Genomic DNA, 25,237 nt, shown 5'->3' with positions numbered 1-25,237 from the left:
TCAGATTTCCATGATAAATTGGATCCATTTCTAATGAAGAAGAAGCTAAGAATGTGCGTGTGTGTGTGTGTGTGTGTGTGTGTGCTCTTGTTTTTGTGACATATCAGGACTCAACTCTGTATAATGACATGGGTATGACACAGGTATTACAAAGAGAGGGTGACTTATGAGGACATAACCCATGTCCCCATTTTTCAAAACGCTTATAAATTAGGGATGTGCACGGATAGTCGAACATTCGAATATTCGTTCTGCTCTAATTATTCGATAAATAAAAATGATATTCGAATTTCGCAAAAAAAAAAAAAAAAAAAAAAAAGTTCACAATAAAACCTAATTTGGTCACTTTCTGTGATTCTCCACGGCATATTTGAAGGTGTATGCAAGCAAAAAATAATTAATGAATGATTAAGGGGCTATTCACATATCGCGCCTAATAACGCGTGGAAAAGGCTATGCGCGCCGCTTTCTCCTCCTTTCCAAAGTGCTCGGGCAGAAGCGCTCCTAAAGCGACGCGTTCTCTCCATGAAGACGGAAATTTCAGCAAAGGATAAATGGTTTTGCAGCACAAAAAAATCGCTTTCAGTAGCTCTGCTACTAAATTTATTTCAAAATGGCAATCCATATACAGCTATGATCAGCTTTTCCTTCATCTTGGCTGAGCTTTCAACGTTGTTACAGGAAAGGATGAAGCTGAATGTTTAGTTCTTGTCACATGACCTGCGGTGCGTTTGCGGCATTCTGAAAGTTGAGATGTTTTTAACTCGATGCTGTGCGGACGCGCCTGGAAAAAAACGGGACCGCGTCGCACCGCGTGCGCATCGCGACCGCGTCGCTTCCATTATGAGCGCGCATACCGCGCGCCTACATTGGAAATAACGAACTTGAGCATGCAAAAGACGCGATATGTGAACGCCCCCTAAAAGAACTGCGGTCTTCTACAGTACTTCAAATATGCCGTGGAGAATCACAGAAAGTGATCCAAGAACATTGTTGCAGCATCTCTCAAGCAACGAATAAACACTGCTAACTTGGAGAATGCAGTGAAAACTCCTCTTCTCGCGTCTGCCCTAGACCAGTGGTTCCCAAACTTTTCCATTCCACGACCCACCTAGACAAGTGTAATCTATTTCATGACCCACCACAATATTTGAGGAAAAAAAAGGTTGATATTACTTTAAGCCTAATCTTACTTAAAAGTTTGATGACAGAAATGAAGTATTTAAGAAAAAAAAACTTTTTATTTTAGAGTAGGCCTACACCTGAAAAAAATCACTATTAATATTTAAGTTTTAATTTTTGTTTACAGACTTTAGAATATGTAGTGTCCATAAAAACGTTAAACAGGCTCACTCCAGTGAACTGTAATCTGCGCTGCTGTGTTTTGTTGCAGAAAATGCATTCACGATCCTTCCGTGTGTGTCGGTGAGAACGGAGCACAATCCAACACTTTTTTTAGAAAAAGCATAAGAAGCAAAGCAGAACTATCTAAAACTGTTTGGAGATTAAAATAATTGTGAAATAGGTAAAAAATAATAATAAACATGTGTCTCGTTTTAAATAAACAAAAAAAAAAAAAACTGGATGACATTAAGTTCAGGCAGAAATTTATTTTAGCAATGGTTAAATTAATGTTCAGCAATATCTTCAAAAGATTTCTGAACTTTGGCAAATTTTTCTCTAAAAAGAGATGATACGTCAAGGAGTATTGCATTATTTTTTTGTGCATTTTGTTATGTGGAAATGTTTAAATCTTGTAGTGTTACAATTAACCCTGCGTTTGTGCACTGCTCACCCTGTACATGTGAAATGCTTTTTACAAACCGTTTCCCGAACGAAAAAAGTGCACAGAGCTCAAACGGACGATAGAAATGAATGAACATGGCCTACCTGAAACCGTTTTCGTAACATTTGTTTTCTGGTGTATGCAATCTCATGCGGAATATAGTGTATTGAAGTGAGCAAGTTTTTCTCTTTTAATAATGCGGACCGATTGAACCTTTTAATGACATTGCTCTGAGACCTTCACTGTTATTACAACTCGTGCGCGCCCGCGCTTCAAAACACGCAAAGCACGCGGACTTAATTGCAATTCGAAAATCACACTAAGGATATTGCAGTCCTTATTAATGTTGGTGGGCTATATCATTGTGACGAGTGGGTTCCCGGTTCCCGCCTCCTCCTTCCCGTGATTGAGAAGTTTTTAATGTGTTAGACTGGTGCCGAAGCCTGGGAGGAAGGAGGGACGCGCTGCCGAAGATCCCTCGGCACTGAGGTGAATCCGCAGTGCCATCGAGTAGGGCGAAGGAGGATGCTCGAGGCGGTGGGCTGGAGTGAGTTGCCGGGGAGACGGACGCTCCTCTTTTGTATCCTTCCGATCTCCTCCGTGGTTCTCGAGACTGGTGAGTCGAGCAGGTGTCGCTCAATTCCAATCACTCCACCGGCCTCGCACCGTTCCCACTCGTCACTTTCGTGCAGCCCTAGACTGAACTGTGTGTGTGTGTGTCATTGAAACGCAAATTTAGCTGCAGCCAAGTGACTTTGTGCGACCCACCTTGTTCCATTCTGTGACCCACAAGTGGGTCGCGACCCACAGTTTGAAAACCCCTGCCCTAGACCCTCGGCACAAACATCTCAGGTTTCTCGATGAAAACATGAGAGAAGTAAGAAAAAAAAACTTTTTTGAACATTATCAGAACATTTTCCTTGATGCGAGTGGTGCGGATGCAGTCGCCACGATGAAGCGGATGCAATGCCCACTCGTCGGAAAAGGCTGAGCCAGTTCTCCAGCGATGATTACAGAGAGTCCAGCCGAGACGAGTGGGAACAGTTCTTGCTGGAGCCATGTATTCCACCAGATGAGGATCCCATTCAGTGGTAAACGAAAACACGAAGCGCTTCACAAAACTGATTCGCTTAGCACACCGTTATCTGTGAGTCCCGCCAACGTCTGTGCGTCAGAGCGCATTTTCTCCACGGCTGGCCTTATTGTTAACAGACTAAGGAGCCGACTTTCCCCAATCATGTTTACATGCCCGTATTTCTTAACAAGAACATTTGAAACAATAGAAAAAAAGCAAAAAAGATTTGCTGACAGTTTAAAAGTTAAGTGTAAGCTACATTCTGTACAATAGCCTAATTGCTGCAGGCTGCTTTACGTTTTTTCTTTGTTCACTTTTTTTTTTTTTTGCTTTTAATCTGTACTTTTGTTTGTTTGCACGCATTGTTAAAGGTTTTCAGCTACAAAACACGATGTGTAATGTTCAAGCTTATTGTAAGCTTGTTCAAAATGACGAAAACAAATGTTGCTGAAAAATAACGTCTGACTCATTAAACTTAATTTAAATAAACGAATATTCGAATATTCGTTTTTTTGTGAGCTCAAATATTCGAATGTGATATTTGTGGAAAACGCCCATCCCTATTATAAATTATACAGAATGAGTTTTTTTGAGAAAGTAAAAATGCACAAAGTTTCCTGTGAGGGTTAGGTTTAGGTGTAGGGTTGGTTAAGGGCGACAGAATATACAGTTTCTACTGTATAAAAACCATTACGCCTATGGGATGTCCCCACTTTTCAAAAAAACAAACGTGTGTGTGTGTGTGTGTGTGTGTGTCTCTAAATGTGAGTTTGTGCATTGCCAAAGAGAAACTTGATAGTGATATCTAATGTGACCTGCTGTCATACTAGCGGCATGCATACCAAGGGTCCTTCGGTGCTCAGCCTATTTGTAGTCGTTGGAATCTAATGCACACAAGCATGAATATTTTGCATACTGCACATTTTAAAATCCATGACACACAACATGCTTAGGGAACACAGCTGTGTGAGTGCCTTGGTGCACAGAGGTCACAGCAATGTTTCTCACCTAAATGACACTGTGAGAAGTTTTTTGGTGAAAATTATTTCATAGCTTTAAGGTTTTTTTAAAACAAGATGTTTAGAGCACTATTTAACTGTTCACTATATAGAATATAAAAGGAAGTCAATAAAACATAAGAAACTGTGCAATATTCTTAAGTATCAGGAAGTCATTAAAGTACGGTTTTGTAGGTCATGACGTCCAACAGCAAATAGTGATGCTGTGATTGCAAATTAGATTGTAAATGTTCTCAAGATAATGTAGGTGGCGTATGCAGGTGCAGAAACCACAGCTGCAATGTTAAGGAGTTGTGAGTGGTAACCAGGGCATTGCTTGTGGTTGAGAACTAACTTAAAAAAACTAACTTAAACTAAGTTAGAAAAGTCTACCCCTAAAGGTCTGTTAAATTTTGTGAGGTCAATGATGTGACACTGATATATTAATTTATTTAGAATAATTTAATTAAGATAAAAAATTGTATATATTAGTTTATATATTAGGGGTGCACAATAAATATCGGCCGATAATTGATGAGCAGTAAAGTTGTTAACTGACAAGCTGCGCAAATCCACGTTCATTATCAGCGTTGATTTGCAAAATCACACACCTGATGGAATTTACTGATTAGAGACCAGCTTTACTGACTAGCTGCGAATTAATTATTGGCCGATATTTATTGTGCATCCCTAATATTTATATATATTAGGGCCGGCCAACCTAACCCGTTATTATCTCGTTAACATATTAATTGATTAACACTGATAGTTTTTTTATTGTGTGTTTTTATTATTATAAAAAGTCTGTTGCTCACTGGCTCTGAATACACATACAGACAAATCATGGGTCACCGGAGGCGATGCTCCTCCCGATCAAATTATTTAGGCTAAGCATCAGCATTCACAAACCACTGTCCACTGCTATTTTTTAAAGGGAAAGAATGCAACAAGTTCGTAATCATGACTTCATAAATGGGAAATAGGAAGTTTCTGCTAGCACATGAAGACAGCAGAGAAGTGCTTGCTCAGCACAGTGGAGTGCATTGTTTTGTTAACTTTGTGGTTTATTATTTTGAGTCTTATGGGACACAGTAACACACGGCCCTCTCAAAATATATTGCTTCACACATCTATTTTCTTTTTATATTTAATATTCTTTTGCCACTCAGAAATATTCACCCAATCATGCAGCACGTATCAGAAGATCTGCACTCCAGTGCGGTTAACGCTCACACTCACTGATCTATATAACTGAACCGCGCTCTTCCAACCGAGCCAGGGACTGCTAAACGGAGTGATCACACAAGTCAAATGAACCATGCTTTGGGGCCTAGATTGCCTCTAGTGTGAGCACACCCTAATTATTCTCCCTCATCCCGCACACAAGAGTATCTACCCGCACACCAAGTGTTGACCCGCACCGCACTCTGATAGGAAGGTGCCTGTTATAATGTTATGATCCAGACTCTGGACTCATAACTTGTTTTTCTATTAAAAACGATAAAATATTTTCTATAAAAACGTTAATGTCCTGGCAGTGAAAAATAGCTTGTTTTAAATTTAATTTGATTACATTCATGTTTTCAAGATTTTCAAGAAATATTTGAACTGCTATATGTAAAAGGAATACTGCTGTAAAAAAGCACCTTATTTGTTTAAAGTGTTAAAATAACCAAATGTTATTGCATTTTTGTTCATATAGCATTACTTTTAAATGAAAAAGTGCACAATACACTACTTTTGAATGCATTATTAGTTTTGAGCATAGCAATGCGATTAATTGCAATTAAAAATGTGTATTGTTGCTCAGCATATAGCTTATAATATAATATATAATAATATACATATTATAATATTATATAATATTAAACTCGTGTATTCAAGGTACGGATTCCTGCTATAACATTTTACTTTTTCTGAAAATGATATAAAAGGGTTTCAAAACCATATGGATAAAATGAAGAACTTGTCACGTGTGTTTTAATCCATATTTTTAAAAGTTATTTTCCTTTGTTCTCATTAATCCTGTTAATTGATAAGTTCTGTTGCACTCTTTGAAGAGTGCACTCTTTGAATAATTCAGAGGTCACTGTGATGTTTTCATGTTGTGATGTGTCTGTGTGTGTTGTGGGTGTGTATTGGAAGCGTTTAGAGGTCAGTGTGATGTTTCCGTATTTTTGAGTGGCGGGTTCAGAATGAGTCACCGCAGTGGTTCAGGTGACATCACTCTGTCTGCGTTGAAGACTGCTGCTTATTATAGACTCGAACACATGCAGCATTTCTATTTTTCTCTTCTTCTGTCATCCACCTGTGTGCACAGATATTTGTGAACAGTGGCAGAAACGTGAGGATATGATTCTATCTTTTTTTTCTCTCTCTCTCTTTCACTGTCCTCTGGTATCTTTCCACCAACATTAGCACTCTTCTGTGCTGATTTGACACTTTGTCTACTAACTTGCTTAAACTGTTTTCAGGACTTCTGGCAGTTAATAATTAAATTAGAGGCCATTTACCAAGAATAAACCACTGTTGAACTAAGGCTCACACCCAATTATTCTCACTCTTTTTGGGCTTAAATTCTCCAGCATGCCAGGCTCCATTGGTTGGTTCCCAATGAGCAATGACCTCTGTGCCAGTCTAACTGGAGGCCTATTGTGCAACAGCTCTGCATGCTGATTAGCTCAGTTATGTAAACACCAGTCATTCATGGCATGTGTTCTGCTTTTGTAGTATAAAAACTTGTGCAAGCTTTTTAATTCCATCCCAGATATGCGCTTTTTGCTCTTCTGCTCCCCTATTAATGTTTTAATAAGGAATCAAAGGAAGCATTACTTTTTTAGTTTCTGTAGACCAGAATGTGTTGTAAAGTTTATTAAAACTAAAAATTCAACAATTTTAGGACTTAAATTCATTTGAAATGACATTTCCTATATTATTGTGTCAGATTTTATTAAAAGTATGGGTAAATAGATAAGCATTACAAAATAAGTATATAATAAAGTATGTAGTCATAATATCATATAGTTTTTTTTGGTTCCATTTCATTAAACATAAGCCTATCACTGGCTTAGAATCCACTGCAATAGCCAACATTTTGCTGCAAACTAATGCAAAAACATTTTTATCAATTGGATTTTTTAAGCATGCCTTCTTTTTTGCTTTTAAATCCTTTACATTTGCTTTAAATCTGAATCTGTAATAGTCAGCGGGAGTTACTGTATTTGTAGATGCCCTCTGTTGTGATTATGTGTGCTCTCTGATGGCACACTCTCCTTTTGTGCTCATGGTGCCGCTCTGGTTTGTTTATACAGAGGCCTGTTATTCAGATCTCTTCCAAACAGACAGCCCCTCTAATTCGTTTTGAGTGTGTCTCTCTCACATAAGCACATCTGTTAGTTGTGGCAGCGAGATGGCGATGCTTTGGCATGTCCATCACTGATGATGTGGATTGTGGCTGGCATGAATATAAGGCTCAGCACACAGCTTCAAACAGCTCTTATGTAAGCTTGATTCAGAGTGTGTTTCATAAGATGAATGCCATTATTTGCACAGAATAGGCCTGCTCTGCCATGCTTTAGATGGTGCTTACATAATAGGCTGGTGAAAAGACACAGGAGAGCTTTATAGAAACACTACTAGGACTTTTGCCATTGTTCCCACACAAATAGCCCCGCTGCTTCTGGGTCACTGATCTGCTGGGCCTTTAGAGTGGAGCAATTTAGGGTGAGGTAATAGGGTCACTGGAGGATAGATTTAGAGTAATGTAACATTAGTATTGAGTCATGATGCTACCAACCACATCACACAAAATTTCCTATCACATCATATTAAGTAGAAAATTCCCTTAGAAATGCATTTTGTGTTTTTTTTTTCTATATGAGAAAATATTGAAATGCTAAGACTGATAAATACAACATATAAAAAAATAATATAATATAATTGACTGATATTTTTCTGCAAAAGCAAAACAAAAATGAATTTACTATTACATTTTAAATAGAAAATACCCTTTTATTTGTTTAAAAATACATTTCATGGTCGTTCTTATTTATATAACAAAATATTTAAATGTAAATATAATATAATATATTTCCACAAAAGCAAATAATGCTACAACAAACAAAAATGAAACAAGAATAAATACCTTGAAAAAAAAAAAAAATTTGTGTAAGGAAATGTACATTTAATTCAGAAGTATGCACCAAGGCAAGTATCTGACAAACTGGTAGAAATATATGTGAGAAATGACACAAAACCAGAACATATATTTCAGAAAAAAGAGCCAATATGTATATATTCAAATCAGGGTTTTAATATTGTAATTTAATGTTGTGTTTAGTGGCATTGATAGATCCTTTTATACTGTTGTACCCTAATGAAATATTACTGAGAACTCGTGTGATTGGAGATTACCATATGTTTTCTATCAGTTGTTTTAAATCAGAACCAGTGATACCAGATTTCACAAATTAATTACAGTTTTTATCGAATCATTCAAAATGGTTTGCAAAAAGCTTGGAAATTCTTCACAATTTAGTTTGATTCATTTGGACAGTTCACTGAACTGTTTGTGCAACAATAAATTAATAAGTCAGGTAATTTGTCTGGCCAGGGAAGATTTTGAAGTTCATCTTTGTGCTCTGTCCAGGTTTTATGATAATCATAATCTCTTTTTTTTTTTTTTTGCATGTTATAGCATTGTGTCAGTGATGGAAGTTTTAGAAGTTGTAGCACCTTCTGTGCATGTTGGTGAAATTCTCTATGGCCTGTTTTTGTGGAAACGGGGCTTTGAAAGTGAATACTGAAGTTTGCTGTCACTCAGTAGTTCTGTGTTGTTTGGGCACAATACTTCTTGGCGTGCTCTATCATTCACTTTTGGTTTTCAACCACTGTTCTTCATCACTGATGACGTCTTGCCATGTACGCAGTCATAACTGTAAAAAGACTGTTGATCTAAAAATACCAGTCAATTAGGCTGTTAAGATTTCAGATGCTCCTGCTAAATGGGCTTTGCCCTTTTTAGAAGCCTGACAAGTCACCAATTTCCCCCACAGCCACTGAACACAAATTGTATCACACTTTTTTAAAACCTAGTGAATATAGACAACGATATATAGGCTATACAAGTTTCAGGCAAAATGTTACATAAATATAAATGCCAAAATCGTCGTTGCATGGACATGCTTGTGTGTTCAGATGAATGAGAAGGTCTTGTCCTCTGCTGTGTGACGTCAGGAGAGCATGAGGCGTTTGTGACGTCTCTCTCGTGCCGAGGGGGCGTGCGCTCGCGCGATTGAAAATGCAAACTGCACACGGACTTGTCCATTATTCCTTTGCTGATATCAGACGCTCCGCGCTCGCGGATCCGGGCTTCAGCCGGCTGAATACCGAACGAACTGCTGTACGGAGCATTTAAACACGAGTCCAATTGTGCATCTTTCTTTATCTATTAAATTATTTATTGTATGCAACCAGCGCGATTTTTCTGCATTATTCGTGAATGTTAAGCTCTCGTGAGCCCAAGGACATAGTGTATGAAAAGAATATCACCTGAGGAATACACCAAGGTGCTGCATTTAAAGACGATCTTCACTGATACACAGGGATACCGTGGCTTTGGTGTTATCGAGTTACATTGCGACGTTTATTAATTTTCATCAGCCATAATGCCGAGTATACGACAGTCGTACACGGTCACTGTCCCGGAGGAACCGCCGGCGTCTGCTTTCCCTTTTATCAAGCAGGATATGCGCAGAAAAAGTCCCACGATGTCTCGCTCTATGCTGGTGTCCACATTTGTGGGGCTTCTCATTAACCAGGCTAAGGTAAGCCTAACTCACAGCTGTATGTGCATACTGCGTTTAAAATAGAGGTGAAACTCGTTGCCACCAGAGGAAATATTTGGAAATATGAACTCTTGAGTATAGTATACCGCAGTACTGCTCACGCTTCATTGCTTTAGTCATGCATGCACACTATTGCTTAACCCGTCAACTGTTTTCTCAACAGTTTGAAAGCAAATTAACATTGTGAATAAGGTCCAGCTCTGATTTGCTGCTTTTCTGTCCCATGAAAAACAATACCCCACAAACAAAATAAATAGCCTGTTGCTGGGTCTTTTTGAACAATATTGATTTGTTTTTTCATATGATTTATGTTAGGAAATGGTTAGGTAAGGGATACAAACATAGCTGCAGTAGACAACAGTTGCATCTGGAATAAAGGAAGAGTATTTTCTTCTGAAAATAAAAGTTATGTGCGTGCCGTGAAATCAGTCCCTTGGATGGCTTTAGACATATATTTTGAATTTCTACTTTATTGGTATTTATGCACCCTGTGTGTTTCTAAGGTTTACCTTTCAGGGATAAAATCTCACTCACTTTAGAGAACTGTAGTAGCATTTGAAGTGGCAATTATGTAAACCTGTTCTCTATATGAGTCTAGATCTCCAAACAGAAGCACGTGTACAGATGCTGCTATCTCTGACCTTGCCAAGTGACCCTTCTATCTCGCATCAGCTTTTACTTCAGTGTTTCCAAACTCGAACTGCTGCTTCATAGTGGGGGCTTTATGTTTGGCAATATATACAAATATGTAAAAGTTCTTAGTGAGGGTATAGTGACGTGACACTGGACGTCGTTTAAAGCCTCTGGCTGGCTACCTGCGCAAGCTGTTGCGTCGCACTGAGTAGGCAGCGCATTACTCATTGAGAAGCCAGGGTACCATTAAGAAGTCTTATTTAGAACGATACTGAATCGTCTATGATGTAGTTCATGCTACATAATGATAATTAGAGGCATGTCACCACCTCTCTGTGCAGTGTTCGCTGGTTGATCTTTCTAAATCACACCTTGAGACCATATTTAGCTTAGAAAAGCAAAATTGTTAAGATGACGTCTGTTTTTCTGACAGATCTGTGCTAGAGTACAGATTCAGACTCAAATGACCTTTGGATTTCATACATTAGTATACGCAGATGTTTTAAAAATGTTGAAAATGTTTTAATGCCTAGGAGCCCCAAATATGTTGATCAACCCATTTTTTGGTTATGTAGCCTAGCCTATTTTATGAGTAAAAAAAATATTTTATTATTTCTTATATAATTACATTTTATTGAGATTTAGCCAATATTAGAGTGACGTTCGATGTAAAATAGTACTATAAATTTGTTATTTGTGGATTTTCAAAATGAATACTGTTCCAAAGCATCCTTTCAATGTGCATACTCGTAAAACATGTTGGAAGGAAACTATATACACAGCAATTATTTGCAATTTATTTCATAGTGTTAAAACTATGGCTGTAAATATAATAATGATGGCTCTCACAATTTTTGACCAGTCTAGAAAGAATGACTATATACAAAAATACAGAATAAGGAAAAGAAACAGTTAGTGGCAGCTAGATTTCTACAACATGAATAATCCATAAGAGTAAGAATCCATCTTGCTGGGAACGCTGCCCCTATTTGTAATAGTTTACAGCAACACAGCTCAAGGGGCATAACATCAATTATTGGAGTGGTTGATAACCGCATTTTCCAGTGTAACCAGTGTTTGTTATGCAACAAAGAAACAATCAGAGTGACACATTGTGTAATATCCAGGAACAAATGGTAAGTAAGCAGTGCATTTCTGAAGGAATGTATCGTGTCAGCATATCTCACCGATTACATTCCAAGAATCACTAAAGGTCCTGTTCTTCACATGCTTATGACCTTGCACAAACTCTTTGTATCCCGCCCATCTAGATTGTCAATCATTGTCAAGATAACAGTTTAATGAACTGTCTTGGCTTATCATCATCATCAATGGTTGAGTTAGAGTTACGCCAACCAGATGTCCCATTTCTGATCAGATAGTTCCTTTCAGGTGTCCCAATTTCTCCCAAATGTGTCCTTTATTTTAGAACAGTAGATGTACTGAAATATGGGACAAATTCCAGCTGTTATAAACTGTGTACAAATGTGTCTAAAATAATCAAGGACGGTGAATAGATACATAAAAACAAATTAAGGAATAAAAGAGTTTCAAAAGAGTCTTCTTGAATAAAATGCTTGTGTCTCAGTATATGCATGTGACCAACCTTTTGGCAGCACAGCACACAGAGTTCTTATGATGGTGATAGCCATGGCTTCCAGAAACTAAGGTCAGGACAGATTGTTCTTACTCGCTCGCTTTCAACTCGCGCCAGCCAGTTAGCTCACGGCTCTCTGAAGATCTTTGAAGAGACAGCCAGTGTGAGATCCTGCTGTCCTCTTGTTATCCAATCGCTTTCGAGGCAGAACTCCTTCGCTTGCCGTACCCATGGCTGCTGCTGGGTGCTGGCTGTTGCCGTACCAGTCTGTTTGGTTTAATTGCTGGGTGTGAAAGTCAGAGACTGGATCAGCAACGGAGTGAGGCCTTGGACCATCTGTTCCCCTCTCTCTCATCTTCTTTGGGGAAGAAAAATCAGATGTTTGGATGAATATATGAATATCAGATGAACTCCCGGGATAACTTGCATAACTGAACCTGATGCATCTAGTCTCAGAGGTGCCAATTGAAGGTGTTTTATTAGTGCACTTAATTCTCTTAATTGAAGTGTATTCTGATTGGTCCCTTACAAAAAATACTCTGACAGTAATGGTCTATCATAGTACTTTGATATATACCATGGTACCGAATGAATATTTTATACATAGCATTTACATCTTACTTCAAGATACTACTTCAAGAATACCTTAGTATAACCATGATATATATATATATATATATCCAGAAAAACATGAAAACAACATTGCTCAACATGTGGTGTAACTGGTGTCTGAGAAGATGACTTATTCTATATAAAAATAAATAAAAATATATATCTGTTTGGCAGATGTACGACACTCTCCTGCATGTGAATGTGTGTATGGATTGTTATTGACCATTTAAATATGAAACCACCATAAATAGAGTCATTAGAGTACAAACTGTGACACACTCAACATGCTGTACCACTAATATCACATGCTGTCCTGTGACTCATCTATAGAGTGAATACCAACACCAAAATTCGTAGCTTTTGACATATTTCAAGCAGAGATCTTAGTATTTTAGTTATTTCATATACTGTTATATCATTTATTAATGATATTAAGTAAATCCGTTTTTATAATTTGTTTACTCTCTAGTAATTTTATGTGCTTTTGTTTTTGAGGTTTCACACATGCTTTCTCAAACATTCAGACATTAAAATCACCTCTCCAAGGGGATGTTTGCAACTTTGTTGAGTTCTTTCAAGCATCACTTGACACCATTGTAAAATCACATAGTTAACACTGCAATCAGTGAATGACGCAGATGAAAATGAACGCTGCTCTTCCAGGCTTTGATATCACTGATTCTGAGTGTGTCAGTTTCATTTGGGAGATTCATACTGAGAAACCCCTGACACATTGTCCATGTTCTCTGGAACGATCCGTGTTATGTCATGGTCAACAGGCTGAGCATTTATGGTGAGAATATCAAACATGTGAAATCATCATCATTCCCAGCTGTCTGAATTTGAGATGAAAATGCGAGATTTTCATATATCTCTAATGAGGAAAAACTAACCTAACACTGATGGTCCATCGCTAGCTGAATAAATAGCTTATAGTTGTTTTTGTTGTGGTGTGGCAGATGGGCATCATTTGTTTGTGTCAAGTTTTCAACAGCAGGATATCTGTCTAAATCTGCTAACATGCCATTTAATAGCCCAGAGAGAATGCTTTGGTCAGCTCACACACATTGTCCTCTAAACATAATAATGTACACACTCATTTATACAATGCAGACATGTACAGTATGCTTTTATGTAATTTTATATAATTAGTTATAACTGTTTTGTGTCATGCATGCAATTAGTAACTCCCTTCTTAAGCATGCATTTTCACTTTACTGTCAGTATCGGTGCCAAACAAATTATGTGGTCTAAGTGAGTCATGTGCTTTAGTCATATTCAAATTTATTACAAAAAAATCTGGTATAACCCTCAAGTGTCATTGGATTCAAAGGTCACCTTAGAAAGCTCTTTCACTCCATTTCTTCCCCTCCTTGTTGTTTTTCTCTCATAGAACTCAAAGAATGCCCAGGGTCTGGTGGGCCTCAGGAATCTAGGAAATACTGTAAGTATTTCTAAGCAAAGAATCTATGGCTCTATTTATAGTTCATACAAAAATGAAAATTCGGTCAGTATTTACTAGCCCTTATGTTGATGCATGCTTTTTTCAAAGAAGACTTAATTCTGTCAGTCTGTTTTGAAGAAATTGTGTAAGCATTGTCATTTTAGGAAGAACTTTTTTCTTTAAAGTCGGCACGAAGGGGAAAATAATTTTCTTTCCTGTTTAAATTTAAATGTTTCACAAAATAAAAATTTGGTTACAGTCGGATATACATTTCAATACAGAAGGAACTATCTGTTGCTACTCCTGTCTCAGAGGACTCCAGACTATGTTTTCTGAGTAATCATCTCATTCTCCCTTTTTCGAATGTGTCTCTGCAGTGTTTCATGAACTCCATTCTGCAGTGTCTGAGCAACACTCATGACCTGAGGGACTACTGTCTGCGTAACACACATCGCACTGACCTCAACAACAACTGCAGGGCCAAAGCTGCACTGATGGAAGGTAAGAGACACGTTTATCAGTTCATATAGTAGAGCATTCATTTTATCAGGCATATCAAACCGCCTTTGGGTCCTGTGTCTTAGTCATATGCCTCCAAATGTGTGTTTTTCTGCTTTCAGAGTTTGCCAAGCTCACTCAGAGTCTTTGGACATCAGCTAGCAGTGAGGCCATCAGCCCTTCTGACTTCAAAATGCAGATTCAGAAATATGCCCCTCGATTTGTTGGTTACAAGTAAGTCACAGCTACAGTAAAAACTTTTGAATCATGCAGACTCATAATTTACTCATATTTAACCAGCTTAAACTCCCACTTAAAAATCGTCTTCTGGGTTCTGTCCTGTAGTCAGCAGGATGCTCAGGAGTTCTTGCGGTTTCTGCTGGATGGGCTTCATAATGAAGTAAACAGAGTGACAGTGAAACCCAGATCGCCCATGGAGGACTTTGATCACCTCTCGTAAGTAAATGCACCGGTTTGTTCTTAAAACCTATAAAGCTGTTCAAAAATGTGGAGTTTAAAAAAGAGATTATTACTTTAATTCAGCAAGGATGCATTAAGCTAATTAAAAGTGACTTTAAAGACATTTATAAGGTTCACTTAAAAAAACAAACAAATGCTGTTCTTTTGAACTTTCAAAGAACCCTGAAAAAAAGTATCATGGTTTTACAAAAATATTAAGCGGAACAATTGTTTTTTGATCCCTGATAATAATAAGAAATGTTTCTCTAGCACCAAATCAACATATTAGAATGATTTCTTTCCCATCACAGGCATAAGTTACATTTTAAAATATATTCAAATGGAAAACTCCTATTTTGAATTGTAATAACATTTCACAATATTACTGTTTTTACTGTATTTTTAATCAAAAATGCAAGCGACTTCAAAAATATTCCAAAATCTTACCAACCCCAAACTTTTGAAAAGCCGTGCATATTTCATTCAGTGCCCAAAATATGATGTGTTGATTGATGTGACAGATGAATCACCTGTAGTGTGTGGTTGAACTGTTGCGATCTTTATCAACAGGGACGACGAAAAAGGCAAGAGAATGTGGAACAAGTACCTGGAGAGTGAGGACAGCAAAGTAGTTGGTGAGTTGACCTGCAGTTTTAACACTACAGTATCGTTCTGTGTGTGTGTGTGTGTGTGTGTGTGTGTCCTTTTCAGGTTATAAAATGTTTTTTGTTTTTTTCACAGATCTGTTTGTTGGTCAGCTGAAAAGTTCTCTGACTTGCAGTGAGTGTGGGTTCTGCTCAACTGTGTTTGATCCATTCTGGGATCTGTCCCTGCCTATCGCTAAGGTTAATATGAAGCATGACATGCTCAAATACATGCTTACAGACATAACAGCATGATTGTGTTAATGTGCATGTTTAATTTTTTCCCCATCAGACTTCAGGAGAAGTAAGTTTGATGGATTGCCTCCGACTTTTCACCAAGGAAGATGTACTAGATGGGAATGAGAGACCAGTAAGTTGAAAAGTATAATTCATATAATTTTATTTATCTATCTATCTATGAATAATAATGTTAAGATATATCCTAACCACCTATCTTTTTCATGCAGACATGCCACAGATGTAAAACCAGAAGGAAATGCACAAAAAAATTCATCATTCAGAAATTTCCGAAAATCTTGGTGCTTCGTATCCTTTTTAAATCTGTCATCCAACGAATTGCATTTTTATTGAAATTAAGTCTTTACCATTGTGTATCGATCAGTTAAATATGTTACATAAATAAGTTATGGATTTGGGAAAAACTGCTCTTTGTATTTGATTGCCCTTGACTCTCTAACTATCTCAGATCTGAAGCGTTTCTCTGAGTGTCGAGTCCGAACCAACAAACTCTCCACCTTTGTAAACTTCCCCCTCAAAGAGCTGGACCTCAGGGAATTTGCCTCTGATAACAGTGGTATGTTCTGCTGCGTCATTCATTACATCTCTATTCTGTACAGTTTGAGCAATGCGGTTTTTACTGTAGCTCCAGGATAATTGGGTTTAATTGCTGTTGTTTCTCTTCTCTCTTTTCTGTTCTCTCCTCATAGTAAATGCAGTCTATAATCTGTATGCTGTGTCCAATCACACTGGTACATCTTTGGGTGGCCATTACACAGCGTATTGCCGCAATCCCTGCATAGGAGAATGGTACACATACAACGACTCCAGGTAAATAGACATAGGCAATTAGTATTAAAAAAATAGTTATTAAATATTAATATTGGAAGAATATTAAAACACTAATAAGTGTTTGCACTACAGTTTACCTCTTACTTTATAACATCAATGGCTATAATGTAGTTAGTATGTATAGTCTCCAAATAGTAGTTGGATATTTAAGGTATCTTAGAAGTCTTAGATTAGGGTCTTCAGCCTTTTGGTTCAATGTGAATATATATATATGTATATATGTGTGTGTGTGTGTGTATATATATATATATATATATATATATATATATATATATATATATATATATATAATTGTAATATTTTATTTTTGTTTAACATGTTTTATTAATATATATTTGATCACAATTATAGTAAAAGTACTATAGTGAATTGACAAGTGAATAACAAATTAAAATAACTTTTTTTTTTTTTTCAATTTTAATGTATTTTAAAATTGAACTTATTCTTGAGATGCAAAGCTAAATTTTTGTCATGTTGAAAACAGATGTGCAGCTTGATATTTTTGTGGAAACCATGATACATTTTTGTCAAAATTCTAGAAAGTTCCAAAAGAACTGATTTTATTTGAAAGATAATTATTTTGTAGCATTATAAATGTATTTACTGTCACTAATCAATTTAATGCATCCTTGCAAAATAAAAGTGTATTATGTTAATTTCTTTAAAAAAAATATTTACAATATTTTAGCATACATTGTTTAGTAGTCTTTGCTCTTTTTCCTTACTTGTTAATGTACTTGTTTGTAGAAGCTGATGTTGAGCCATTGTTTAGCTTGCATCTGATATATGTCTGTATTTCAGGGTGAGTCCCATGTCATCCAGCCAGGTGCGCAGCAGCGACGCATATGTGCTGTTCTATGAATCTGTGGCCTCTTCACGCATGTGATTTAAGAATGAAATGAACAAGCCTAGGATTAAATCAACCCTTTTGCTGCTGTTGAACTAAATCTTGGTCAGAGTCTACATGCTTGGAGGACCATGGGACTTTATCCCAGGCCAAACACACACCGGAACTGAATTATGGTCTTGGCCTACGAATTGGAATGAAGCCTGGGATGAAAGTTTAATCCAAGCCCGGATTGAGCTTCACAGTAAGGGTTTCTCCATCCATCACTCCCCTTGAGAGAAGCTGCTGCTGTGGGGAAGGATTTAACAAACTGTAATGGACTGAGACAGACAGAGAAACATGAACTACTACCTCTACTACCTGTGTGTGTGTGTGTGTGTGTGTGTGTGTGTGTGTGTGTGTGTGTGTGTGTGTGTGTGTGTGTGTGTGTGTGTGTGTGTGTGTGTGTGTGTGTGTGTGTGTGTGTGTGTGTGTGTGCGTGCGTGCGTGCGTGCGTGCGTGTGTGTGCGGAGTCAGTCTCCAGACTGATACTGTAGGACTCTATGCACTGTGTAACTGTAGCCATCCGGCTCTACAGACAGTCACCACGACTCAAACAATCCCCATTCCCCATCCCTTATTTAATTTTATTAACATGAGTTCAATGTTTTACTTAATTTCAAGCTAATTACTACTAATTTAAACAAGAGGTGCTGAGGGACCATGTAGGTCAACTGTGTAAATGATGCTTGGATTGTTCAGTGGATTGTTTACTATTTCGAACAGATACATTCCTTCAAGATATGTCTCTGCTTTGCTTGATTTGCTAAATTTAAACAGAATATGCACATGGGAAGGGCTTAGTTTAATGCTAATGCATGACTGTGCCTCTTCAAAAATCCCTCACCATTACAGAGATAATTGTAGGTCTGCCTCCTGGTGGCCAGGAGTTGTAAAACCCAGAAGAAAAACAATGGACCCTTTACACAGACCAGAATAGTGCATTTCCAGTTTTTAACGTCATCTAGTAAAGTTTGTTTTGTCATTTCTTTTACTTTGTGTTATATTACCTTGGTAGACTAGGTAACACTGCTGTGAGGATGTTTCTAGTATAATGACCTTTTCCTTTTCTGACCAACATAATCAATCTCAATATTATTTCCTCTTTAGGAAAGTCATAGAAATTCTACCATAGATTATTTCCTTTGCTGTGGGAGCAAATGGGAACATGCAAAAAATATGTATTTGTTGTATTTTCCATTCACCGCTATGGAAGCATACCAAACTAAGGCTTTTGAAATGTGAATAAGGTCCCTCTCCAGGAGAATATAAAGTATTATCCACCAGGAGGGTGTATCTTTGAATGTATGTGTGTATGTGTGTGTGTGTGTGTGTGTGTGGTTGCGCGCGCTTTTATGTATTATTTCTCTATTTAAGATGTGAATGTGGTGAATGTAGCTTGTCATTGTGCTTTAACCAGATAATGTTTTTTTTCTACAGAGAGATTTTCAATGAGTTTTAATTTTGTGTCAGAAATGTGACTGTAGAGTACTGCAAATCAAGAGCTCTTGGCATTTTAACAGAAGTAAATATGAATAAAAGCAAATGTCTACAGAAGTAATTGTGAGTTGTCTGCATTACTACATTAGAATATGTGTATGTGGTGATTATGAATTATAGTGCTTCAGAAATGGAACATTTAAAAAAACTATATAAATACTTACCATGTAAGTTGTGTAGCCCCCTTAATGTAAGAAACCGTTGTGGTTTATGGAAATCTTAAAAACTATGACTAGTATACAGCAAGACTTAATCCTTTATACTGTGTGTGTATGTTATATATGAATAACTGTGCCATTGGCTGCTGACAATCATAGATTATGCACTTTATTTATTTACTGTTTAAAAGTTTGGGGTCAATATGATTTTTTATTAAGAAATACACATTTTTGTATTCAGCAGGGAAGAATTAAGTCAAAGGTGACAGTATAATGTTATTATTGTAAAATGTAATGTTTCTTGAGCAACAAACCAGCATATTAGAATGATTCATGAAGGACCATGTGATACTGAAGAGTGTAGAATGTATTGCAATTTTTTACTGTATTTTATATATATATATATATATATATATATATATATATATATATATATATATATATATATATATAATTTTTTTTAATTTTTATTTTTACCATTCCCAAACTTCTGAAAGACACACTCAAGACAAATGGTTCTAAAAAAAAAAAAAAAGTACCAGAAAATGTTTTTTACTCTTTTTGATGCAAAAACAGAATCCCTTTATAGGGTTCCATAAAGAACCATGCTATACTGGACCCTAATGGTGTCATAAATAACGTTTTAATAATAGTTTATTTTCATTAATATTAATATATTAGTATATTTATATAATTAATATTAGTATTATTAATATTATTTGTATACATTAATATTGTTTTTCTTACCCCTCTATCTGCCTGGTCTTACGATATATTATAGCCTATATTAATGGTTTACATAAAACAACAACATACAGAAAATATAAAAAATAAAAGGGCTCTTAACAACAGTTATTAGCAGTATATATTAATAAATGACAATTGACACTGAACATAAATAAAGACTTAAAGAAGTAAAACACAAAATAGAAAATAGTGTAACAAGGACCAAGTTCTAAATATCTCCAAGACCATGTATGTTATTTTTTTGTTGTTGTTGTTTTTTTTTAAAGGTTATAATTTAAAAAATTCTATCAATATTGTGACGGGGTGAAGAAGTACACGACACGAGGATCAAGGTGAGTTCCCCGAAGGGTGGATTTTTATTGACAACCGTGAAGGGGAAATAGCCAACGTGAGGGGTTTCCGGTGCTCAGTACTGGGCTTCTTCTCTCCTTCTCTCTCCTTCTCGGTGCACAGTGCTGTGTGGGTCCGTGAAGTCCATGTCTGGTGAGGGCTGGCGGTCACACGCTGCTGTCTGGAGGAAACATAGAGAAGGAATATTGCCGAGTCTTTTGGAGACATCTCTCACCTCTGTGTTCGTCGGCACAGCTTATAAAGCCCGTCTTCGATGGGCTGCAGGTGTGACCTCTCAGCCCGTAATGAGCAGGTGCAGGTGTGCCTGCTCTGTTTCCAGGGCGATGCTGATGAGAGCTCAGGACGTGTACCTATGGAGAAGTGGGGAGATTGGGGGAGGGCGGGGAGTAGAGCCTGACAGACCTGCGAAAGCTGACCATATCCTCGAGAGACCATCGGCGTTCGCGTTGGCCGTCCCCGCCCGGTGTTGTACGGTGTTGCACGGAAGTCCTGGAGCGCGAGGAACCACCGAGTCACCCTGGCGTTGGTGTCCTTCACCTGGGCCATCCACTGTAGAGGGGTGTGGTCTGTAATCAGGGTGAACTGGTGGCCAAGGAGGTAATAACGGAGCTCCAGGACTGCCCACTTGACGGCCAGTGCCTCCTTCTCGACGGTCACATACCGTCAGTCCGCTGAGGTCAGCTTTCAGCTGATATAGATCACTGGGTGTTCCTCACCGTCGAGGACCTGGGAGAGGATGGCTTCCAACTTGGTATCGGACGCATCCGTTTGCAACAGGAAGGGGCTATTGAAGTCGGGGGCCTTGAGCATGGGCTCAGATGTGAGGGCGGCCTTCACCTACTGGAACGCGCTCTCCGTCTCCGGGTTCCACGGGACCTTCTCTGGTTGCCCCTTCCTGGTCAGGTCTGTCAAGGGAGAGGCTAAGGAGGAGAACTTAGGGATGAAACAGCGGTAATATCCCTCCGAGGGCCGCGGCGCGTAGAGGATCGCCACCACCTTCTTCTCCTGGGGTCGAATGAGGCCTTGGCCCACTTGGTAGCCGAGGTACTTGGCTTCGGTGAGGTCCAGGTGACACTTACGGGGGTTGGTGGTCAGCCCAGCCCGGCAGAGTTCCGACAGCACCTTCTGCAGCCGCTTCAGATGATCCTCCCAAGTCTCGGAATGAATGACCACATCGTCCAGGTAGGCGGCCGCATAGGCCTGGCCCAGCGGCCACTAGGGGTCGAGAACGCCATCTTCAGCTTGGCCTGCTCGGTTAGGGGGACCTGCCAGTAGCCCTTGGTGAGGTCGAGGGTCGAAATGTACCGGGCCCTTCCCAGGCGGTCCAACAGTTCATTGATCCATGGCATCGGGTAGCTGTCAAACTCTGAGACTTTGTTTAGGCGGCGGAAGTCATTGCAAAAGCTGAAGGTGCCGTCGGGCTTCAGAACCATGATGATGAGGCTGGACCAGGGGCTGCGTGATGGCTCCATGGTCCCTAACCTCAACATCTCCTGTTCCTCCTCCTCGATGGCATGTCGCCGAGCCTCCGGAACACGATAGGGCCGCTGCTGGACGATCACTCTGGGTGCTGTGCGGATATCGTGCTTGAGTACGTGGGTCCACCCTGGCTGGGGAGAGAACACATTGGTGAACTGACTTACCAGGTGTTGCAGCTCCGACTTTTGGGCGGCCAAGAGGTGGGGGTCCATGTCAACAGCCACGGGAGGTAGATGAGCGAGGGCTGCAAGCTGGGGCCTGGTCCCGACCCAGAGCTTCAGAAGATTCACATGGTATAGTTGGTCCTCTCTGCGTCTTCCGGGCTGCCGGACTCGGTAGGTGACAGGGCCTATCCTTTCCGTGACGGTGTAAGGACCTTGCCAGCTGGCCAAGAATTTACAGGTGGCGGTGGGGACTATGACCATGACGTGATCTCCAGGCTGAAACTCCCATGGCTGGGCCGCCCTGTTGTAATGTCGTTTTTGGGCCTGCTGGGCTTTGGCAAGGTGCTCCCGGACGATGGGCATGACCCTGTCGATCCTCTCCCACATCTCCCGGACATGCTCGATCGTAGAGCGATGGACGGCCGGCTGTTGTTCCCAAGCTTCTCTGGCGACGTCAAGCAGGCCACAGGGCTGCTGGCCGAAGAGGAGCTCGAAGGGGGTAAATCCGGTGGAAGCCTGGGGTACATCCCGGATGCCGAACAGGACATAGGGCAGCATCTTGTCCCAGTCGCGCTTGTCCTCAGCAGCCACTCGCCGCAGCATCTGCTTGAGCGTTTGGTTGAAGCGCTCGATCAGGCCATCTGTTTGCGGGTGCTATACGGTGGTGTGGAGCGGTTTTATTTGGAGTAGCTTGCAGAGGTAAGTCATCACCGGGGACATGAAGGGGGTGCCTTGGTCAGTCAGTATCTGGGATGGCTGGCCGACCCGACTACTCAGCAGGAAGAGCTCCTGGGCTCCTGTGGAATCAGCGGGCTGGGGGGTGGGGTGCGTGGAGACGTCCGTTGACAGGTAGGACAGGCCTGACAGAAGCGTTTGACTTCTGCCCTCCAGGCCTTTCCCCGAAGGGTGGTTCAGGAGCGACGCACGCCAGAGGGCACCCAGCGACCAATCGGCAGGCCGGCGGTTCCCGGGCCACAGGATGAGCCCATGCCTACCGAAGCTCCCCAATCCCCTGGACATGCTTGGCTGGCAGGCTGTGAAAATAAGTGAAGATAAATGGCCGACCGGTCCTCGCCCTCCTTGATTCTGGCAGCGCGGTCACTCTTGTCCGGCCGACTGTCCTTCCTCCACAGCCTGAACCCAAAGCCAGACTCCCCATCACCTGTGTCCATGGCGATACCAGGAAGGTGCCGCCGCGGCACATCACTGTCACCGTGCCCCCTGGCGCCTGGCCGGTAGAAGTCAGGATCGTCAAGGATCTGCCAGTTCCGGTCCTCCTTGGCAGGGATTGGCGGGGATTTGACCGCCTGTTCGCCTCCGCTAGCCAGCCTGTCAGCCCCTCCAGGAAACCGTCCCCAGCATTTGGACGACCACGAAGCCCCGACGGCGCCCCGTGCTGCTGGCCTTGGACAGCCCCAGAGAGGGTGAGTCTTCCCATCATAACCCTAACATCTATTATGACCTCTTCCAGGAGGTGACTGGGGCTGGGGCCTTCGCCCAGGAGGAGCACGAGGATGACCGCCTCAAACACTGCTGGGCCCAAGTGAGGGTCGCCGATGAGAAGGACCTCCAACCGGCACCCCACCCAACACCACACTTCGTGATCAAAAACGGCCTGCTGTACTGTGTCGCACAGCGAAAGGGGGAGGAAAAAACCTTGATGGTAGTCCCACGGACCAAGACAGGAGTGGTGATGGAGTTGGCACATGCCCACGCAACCATTTCCCTCCCGATGTTGGGTGGCCTCCGCCAGCTCGATGGCCTCCACCAGCTCGTCAACGTTGGTGGGGTTCCGCATACCGGCTGCCTGCCGGAGAGGGTGGGGAAGGGCCCGTAGGAGGCGGTCAACTACTACGCGCTCCGCTACCCGTTGTGCGGTGGGACCCCCGGCCAGTAGCCAGTGTTGGGCGAGGCGTGAGAGGTCAGTCACTTGCGCACGGGCGGGCCGCCGTGGGTTGTAGGACCAGTCAGGGAACAGTTGGGTGGCACTAATGGGCGACAGTCCAACCCGCCCCAAGATTTCCTTCTTCAGCTTTTCCTATGAACGACTCCGCTCGAGGGTAAGCATAAAGTATGCCCATTGCGCTTCTCCCATCAGCAACGGCTCCACGATTCGCGCCCACTCGTCCCTGGGCCACGCCTCCCGGGCAGCGATCACCTCGAACATCTGAAGGAATGTCTCGACGTCATCATGCACCATAATTTTGGGGATGAACTGGGTAGCCTGGGCTCGGGGGTCAGGTAGTGGAGTTCGCGTGTGAAGAAGTACACGAAACGAGGATCAAGGTGAGTTCCCCGAAGGGTGGATTTTTATTGACAACCATGAAGGGGAAATAGCCAACGTGATTAGCATTTTCATTCGAACCTATCACTGTTTTCTTTTCTCCTCTCCTCTCTCTCGCTCCAGTTTTTCACAAGTTCATCAAACAACCGCAGTAAGAATATTTCATCAAGCACGGTGAGTAATGGCTTCTCCTGCTATTGTTATTTGCACCTCTTGCCACATGTACAGTTTATCTATCTCTGTCGCAGATGAGGGATTCACATGTGATAAATGCAGGGAAATAGTTAGGCTGACAGAGAAGATTTCAGAATTAGAGACACGCATCCAAACCTTAATTGAGGACAGTAATAATGTTAGGGCTCTAGATACGGCTTTGGATGCGTCTAGCTCAGGGATTCCTGTACATTGTTCGGTTCCGGCAACAGAGCCCCTGCAGCAGGGCAACTGGGTGACGGTGAGGCAGCGTAGTCGTGGGTCAAAACGCCGCTCTTCTGTTCTGATCAAAACATTAAACAGGTTCTCCCCACTCAGTGATGCACCCACTGAGAAACATGATGAAAGTGCTCTAGTTATTGGTGATTCTATTGTACGGAACGTGACTATAGAGACACCAGCCACCATAGTCAAATGTTTACTGGGAGCCAGAGCGCCTGACATCTTGGCAAATTTAAAAGTGCTGGCTAATGCTAAACGTAAATACAGTAAGATTGTTATTCATGCCGGCGCTAATGATGTTCGACTTCGCCAGTCGGAGATCACTAAAAATAACATTAAAGAGGTGTGTGAACTTGCAAGCACGATGTCAGACACTGTAATATGCTCTGGTCCCCTCCCTGCTTACCGTGGTGATGAGATGCATAGCAGATTGTCATCACTCAATGGCTGGATGTCTAAGTGGTGCCCACAGAATAACATAGGTTTCATAGACAATTGGACGAGCTTTTGGGGCAGACCTGACCTGTTGAAAAGAGATGGTCTTCATCCCTC

At 40.6% G+C, this 25,237-nt stretch overlaps 1 protein-coding gene across 3 annotated transcripts in view; it reads left to right on the top strand.

The window, feature by feature from the left end:
- Positions 1–18,787, top strand: part of LOC132136741 (ubiquitin carboxyl-terminal hydrolase 2-like) — a 36,340-nt gene extending 17,553 nt beyond the window's left edge. For 2 of the 3 annotated variants that reach the window (XM_059547367.1, XM_059547374.1), the window contains exons 3-13: positions 13,941–13,991; positions 14,369–14,492; positions 14,612–14,723; positions 14,835–14,945; positions 15,519–15,583; positions 15,690–15,793; positions 15,885–15,962; positions 16,060–16,138; positions 16,299–16,406; positions 16,540–16,660; positions 17,483–18,787. In XM_059547367.1, the coding sequence (XP_059403350.1) occupies positions 13,941–13,991; positions 14,369–14,492; positions 14,612–14,723; positions 14,835–14,945; positions 15,519–15,583; positions 15,690–15,793; positions 15,885–15,962; positions 16,060–16,138; positions 16,299–16,406; positions 16,540–16,660; positions 17,483–17,567 (1,038 nt within the window). In that variant the 3' untranslated portion in view covers positions 17,568–18,787. Of the gene's footprint in view, positions 1–9,151; positions 9,685–13,940; positions 13,992–14,368; positions 14,493–14,611; positions 14,724–14,834; positions 14,946–15,518; positions 15,584–15,689; positions 15,794–15,884; positions 15,963–16,059; positions 16,139–16,298; positions 16,407–16,539; positions 16,661–17,482 lie in introns of those variants that run through there. The other variant, XM_059547382.1, reaches the window with a different exon arrangement.
- The last annotated feature ends 6,450 nt before the right edge of the window (positions 18,788–25,237 follow it).

Source organism: Carassius carassius, chromosome 4 (genome assembly GCF_963082965.1).
Source record: "Carassius carassius chromosome 4, fCarCar2.1, whole genome shotgun sequence".
Lineage (NCBI taxonomy): Eukaryota > Metazoa > Chordata > Actinopteri > Cypriniformes > Cyprinidae > Carassius > Carassius carassius.
Note: the sequence above shows the minus strand (reverse complement) of the source record. Positions and strands in the feature narration are given on the sequence as shown.